This window comes from Molothrus ater, chromosome 2, assembly GCF_012460135.2.
Source record: "Molothrus ater isolate BHLD 08-10-18 breed brown headed cowbird chromosome 2, BPBGC_Mater_1.1, whole genome shotgun sequence".
NCBI lineage: Eukaryota > Metazoa > Chordata > Aves > Passeriformes > Icteridae > Molothrus > Molothrus ater.
Genome location: NC_050479.2, coordinates 73,819,409 through 73,825,408, shown reverse-complemented (window position 1 = coordinate 73,825,408; position 6,000 = coordinate 73,819,409). Strand labels below are relative to the sequence as shown.

At 47.5% G+C, this 6,000-nt stretch overlaps 1 protein-coding gene across 1 annotated transcript in view; it reads left to right on the top strand.

Moving 5' to 3' along the window:
- The first annotated feature begins 4,593 nt into the window (after positions 1 to 4,593).
- Positions 4,594 to 6,000, top strand: part of DDX10 (DEAD-box helicase 10) — a 155,605-nt gene continuing 154,198 nt past the window's right edge. Inside the window, exon 1 of the mRNA XM_036388796.2 lies at positions 4,594 to 4,805. Coding sequence (XP_036244689.1) covers positions 4,620 to 4,805 — 186 coding nt within the window. The 5' untranslated portion in view covers positions 4,594 to 4,619. The remainder of the gene's footprint in view (positions 4,806 to 6,000) is intronic.

Sequence of the window (6,000 nt, the reverse complement as noted above, 5' to 3'; positions counted from 1 at the left end):
CTCGGAAGATAAGAGTACTGAGAGCCATTGAGGAAATTCTCCTAGCACGTGGTTGTTTTACTGAGAAGGGTTTTAATGGTATTTCACTGACAAATGGTCACTTCCTCTGGTTTGCTGATTACTTCTTTAGGTATATAATCAAAATGGTGTAGAAAAATGGAAAGTAAGCATGTTAGTATAAAACAATCAAGGATTTAATGTGAATGCCAAAGTTTAACTTAAACACAGTGATAATTAAAAAAAATATTATAAAATAAAATCAACCTTTACTTATCTTAAATTCCTGTAGAGATTTGCAGAGGAAATATTTAACTGGGGTATGTGGTATGTGAATGAGAGTCTATGTGGCTGTATGAGGCACCAGGAGAAATGGTAGAGCAGGAGTGCAGGGAGTGATGCACTTGCAACAGATTATGACCAACCACAAAATGCAAGAAGGAATATAGGTCAGAATGGAGAATTGGCAACATCTGGGTGTTGGGGCAACTGTTCTAAATCCTTGGCATGAAGAAAGCCCCATGAAACACAGTTCTATAGCTGTGTGGTACAACTCAGCTTGGCCCTGAGGTTTTCTCAAGAGAGAATATCAAGGATACCAGAGATTGCGAACCATTGTCACCATTCAGGATGAACCCAGAAAGTGATGAGGGCTTGATTGTCAGGGCACAGCCAGGACTGGCTGCTCCCTAAGAGCCAGGATCACACAACCCATGAGTGAGGGAGCAGGGTGTGCTCACAGCTGGCAGCTGTGGTCAACCAAGAGTCCACCTCATCAAACACATCTGAAGCAGGTGCAAGGTCAAGCTGGAAAAATCAGTTCCTGGTCAGGGACAGGATAAGGAAGAGAATCAGGATGAGGTCTGGTGGCCATAATGAGGGTCAGATATAGTCACTGATGACTGGGCATGTCCACAGTGACAAAGCAGGATGGAGGTCAAGCCAGGAAGTCATTTTGCAGCTCAGGGTCCCAGCCAGTGGGATCTATGGCCATGGCCATGGCTGAGCTGGGGACCAACATGACATGTGACATAACTCAGACAGGCCCTGAAACTGCAGGGTGAAGCTGTGCCAGGGTGTAGGAGGAGGACTGAGGTGAGGCTGGTCAGGGCCATTAAGGTCTATGAGTGCCCTCAGGGCCCTGACCTTGATACTTGGTGCCCCTTGTCCTCCTCACCATAAAGAACTCTTTCGAAACACACAGATGTTCATGCTTATGAGTAGGAAAGATTGAGTATGCATGAAAGTGAAATCTATGGAGAATGACTGTTCCTAAAATAGGTCTTGTTTAAAGTGAAAAATTGCTGCCTTCTTCTCTGTGGTTGTGTATAGGGCTTTGCTACTTTTATTGTTACAGCTGTAATCCATTTCTTCAAATTACAAGAAAACAACTGTGCTTGAATAATTTATTTGAATCATTTCTCATTTGTCTCTCTCAATCTCTCTCAGAAGGACCTCTGGTTTTGCCACAGTTTTAGGGATAGTACTATTACAAGACAACTAAAATTTCAAATGTCTTATTAGAAATTTTACAAGGTAGAGTTTGTTCCTGTATAAAAGAGAAGCTTTCACAAACCCCTGATTGTTTCTCAGGCAGGCCCGTCACAGTGAGAGGACCAGAGAAATTAGAAGGGCAGTTCCAGAGCCTGGAGCTCCATCCAGCATTTTACCTTGTACTGTGGGACACAGAACAAGACCGTTTTGACTTTCTGTTTTCCTTTCCTGGTATATGGACCTCTTGGCTAATGAGCATATTAATCATTAAAAAAGCATCAGCATGCTTTCATGCTTTTCAGAACCTCTTCAAAGCGTTCATGACAGTAGCATAAAAAGTTGTTTTAGAAATAGGATGGCAAAATATGATTTTACTTTTTTTTTTTTTAATTGAGGATTTATGTCTGTCATGACTCACAGAATACTGCTGCTGTTCTGTTATGAAAGAGATGAGCCCTGCAGGCAAAACACAGACCAGGTGAGCAAAGACAGCATGTTCAAACACAACACTTCTACTGTGCATTTACTCAGGAAAAGAGTAGACTTACTCCAGTGCTTGGACAGCACTGGACAGGAGGGACAGGAGGGTTTTTGCTTGTATGTTTTTCTATTACAGGCAGACATAAAATGCTTAAACTGGCAGCTGAGCCCTGTGACAGTCTGACTGTGCTAGACTGGGACTTTGTTTTGTATGTCACAGTAATGTGCTGTAACTGTGGGAAACATGAGCCATCCCCCAAAGCACACCCTTCATGGTGGATCAGCATCTCCTGCAAACAGCTATTTATCAGGTAGTTTTGGATAAAATAATTTTTGTTTCAAGAACAAAACCTTCAGTTTTATTTATGAATACTTACTTATTCATCTGCACAGCAATAAACCCCTAGAAACAAAACATTGCATTTAAAGCTGTACCTGGGAGGAGAGATCTCCCTGGGGTATATTTAAGGGAGATTTTTCCATTCCCTCCTGAAATTAGTAACTTCATGGATTTTAAAGGGAAACCAAACATTTCTATGATCATAGGTTTCCCTGATCTCAGGGAAGAGGGAAAACATCTTTCAGTGATACACTCAACATATGTATGGCAAAAGTGGAGCTAATTAAGAGACACTCCCTTTTCCCTTGGCTTTCTGGAATTCCAAACCCTCATCAGAGACAGCAATTATTTTGGGAGTCTTTCACTGTTCCCCTCATCAAGGTGTTTACTTCCGTCTTATGCCATTGCATAAATATGTTTGTAATTTTCTCTTCCTGATGTGGCACAATAATTCCACAGCCTGTTTTTGTTTTGAATTCTGTGTGCTGATGAAGGGCTAAAGCTCACTCAGCGAATTGTTTCTGACCGCTGAACAACTGCAGAGCAATGCAGACCTTCTTGTTGGGAGGGGTTAAAAATTGGTGAACGTAAAGATAGTGTAATATAAATCTGCAGGTTGGTTAAATCTAGTTTGTTGAGAGATATGTGCCTCTTACAGACACCAGCATTACATCACGCAGTGTAAGACAACTTTGTCTGTTTGTGGTTTTCCCTGTGACTTTCTGCCAACACTTTGCATAGTTCAAGGCTCTGAGCCAAGGCCATTAAGGCTGACTACAACTGTATTATGAAGGGTCAAAGCGATGTCAGAGCTTAAACCCAGCACCTTAAACACGAGTCCTACTCTGTCTTTCAACTGAGTTTTGATTTTTCCAAATTTCTCAGTTTTTCCCTGTACTGAATGAGCAAATAAAGGATTAACAGCCTTGCCACAGAATTCTTCCCCCTGATTCCAGCTCCAGACTACTCATTCCAGCTCTGGGGTCCTCAGGACAAGAAAGACATGGACCTGTTGGAATAAGTCCAGAGGAGGCCATGAAAGATGATCAAAGTGACAGAGCACCTCTCCTATGAAGACAGGCTGAGAGAGCTGTTTAGGCTGGAAAGAGAAGGCTCCAGGGAGACCTTATAATAGCTTTCCAGTATCTAAAAAGGGGCTTATGACACCAAGCTGGGCGGTGCAGCTGACACACTTCAGGGATGGGATGCCATCCAGAGGGAGCCGGATAAGCTTGAGAACTGGGCCTGTGAGACTTTCATCAGGTTTAAATGCACCAAGTGCAATGTGCTTCACATAGGTCTGGGCAACTCCTGATGAAACAGATGGAGAGCAGCCCTGCTGAGAAGGACTTGGGGGTGCTGGAGGATGAGAGGCTGGCCATGAGCTGTCAGTGTGCTCCCACAGCCCAGAGAGCCAAACGTGTCCTGGGCTGCATCCATGGTGGGCAGCAGGGCCAGGGAGGGGATTCTGCCCCTCTGCTCTGCTCAGAGCCCACCTGCAGGGCTGCACCAGCTCTGGGGCACCAGCACAGGGAGGACAGGGACCTGCTGGAGTTGGTACAGAGGAGGGGCACCAGGATAATCAGAGGGATGGAGAACCTCTCCTGTGAAGAAAGGCTGAGAGAATTTGGATTTTTCAGTCTGGAAAAGAGAAAGCTTTGGGGTGACCTAGCTGTAGCCTTCCAGTACCTGGTAGGGGGCCTACAAGAAAGGTGGAGAGGGACTTTTCTCAAAAGCAGGTAGAGATACAACAAGGTGAACGTATTCAAACTAAAAGAGGGCAGATTTAAATTAGACATTTGGAAGAAATTTTTCACTGTCAGCATGGTGAGGCACGGGAACAGGTTGCCCAGAGAAGCTGTGGATGCCCAATCCCTGGAAGTATCCAAGGCCAGGGTGGATGGGGCTTTGAACAACCTGCTGTAGTGACCGGTGCCCCTGCCCACACCAGAGAGGCTGCAACTGGATAATCTTTAAGGTCCTTTCCAACCAAATCCATTTCATGGTTTTGTGATTCCCCCACACCAATCACACTGCTGAGGACAAAATTTACGCCAGCACTAAACACATACCCCTTTTCTATCAAGGCTTTAATTTTTTTCCCTTTCCGTTTCATAATCTTTATCAGTAACTTGCAGTAATTTCCTCGCTGCGGCACGAACTCATCTCTTTGGGATACATTCCACACTTCCCACCCTGGCGGCGGCCGGGCCGGGGCGGTGCCTGCCGGCGGCGCCGCCCCGGGAGTGACGCGCTCCGGCTGCGCCCGACCCGGCCGTGCGCGACCCACGCGGGGCGGAGGGGCAGCATGGGCCGGCCTGGCGGCGGTGGGGCTGCGGCGGCCGCCATGGACCCCGTGCGCAGCTTCGAGCGCTGGAAGAAGAAGTACACCCGGCGGACGAAGAGGCTGCGGCTGCAGCGCAAGGAGAGGAAGCGGCCCGAGTGGCAGGTGGAGCGGGAGAACATCGGCCGCCTGGTGCAGCGCTACCCCGAGGTACGGCCGGGCCGGGAGCCAGGGGCTGTGCGCGGCTGGCGGGCGCGGCGGTCTATGGAAAAGTGGCTCCTTCCTCGTGTGGCGTGTATGTGGATAGAACCGGGAGGAGGGACGGTATCTGTAGGTCCATGGTCGGCAGGGCTGTTGGAGGTGCCCGTAGGTAAGAGGCGTGCTGGGTGGCACTGCTCTGCGGCGGGCAGCCGGCTCTTACTGTCTCGAGGTCGGGATGGAGCTCTGTTCTTTATCCCCAGGCAGAGGAGCCAGGGGCCGGCAGCCGCAGTTCAGGGGTTTTGGTGGAGGTGACTGGACAGGCTGTGGAGCCGGGGCAGTGGGACCCTCAGGTGGGGGAGTTTGTGGTTTAAAGGGCAGCGAGGAGGAGGAGAGGCTGGAGCAGGTTCTAACCAGGGGCGCTTGGCCCTTCTCACCAGGCAACGTGGGTATCTCCGTGTTGGAGATAGCACACGTTTGTCTCCTTAGAAGACGCACGACGGGCAAACCATCAGTATGAATGAATGTGATGTTTAGCCTCAAGCCAGGAAATAGGTGTTTGAATGCGAGACCTGAAGTGAGTGGTGTTGGTTTTGTTTCTCAGAGCCCCTTGGATTCCTGCGGGAGATAGTCGGCTTTGGAATCACACTGATCAGTGGAAAGCGCTGTAATTGTGAATAACGGGTTAGATGTGTGCTGCTCTGCCTCCTGCCAGCTTTTGCTGAGTTTGCAGGGCAGTTGTTCGTAGTTATGCAGCACTCAGCACAGCTGGTGGTAATGACTTTTTGGTGGTTGTAACTTGATTGAGCAGAAAGTAATGACAAAGATGTGTAGAAGAAACACATCTGTTACCATAAAGAGGTCATGTTAGCTCCATTAGTTAAGATTCAGCAAGTTAGTATTCTTGAGCTTCACTGGATCATTTGCTTTGCTGTTTGAAAACAAACGGCATGTTCCTCTACTCCTAATCTTGGCTATGTGAATGCCTGTGGATGTTTCTGTGTCACTAATGTGACTGCACATGTATCTGTTTCTGGGCCTGGGCGATAGTTCTGCTTCATTGTGCAGCTTGGGGCAGCATAGGTGGGGGTTGGATGGTGGAAGGTTGTGTTTGTGTATGTTTTTGGGTGTTGAAGAAAAGAGGCTTGTAACATTGAGGCATGTTTTCATCAGAATTAAGAAAGAGTAAATGTATGTTTGTGTTAGG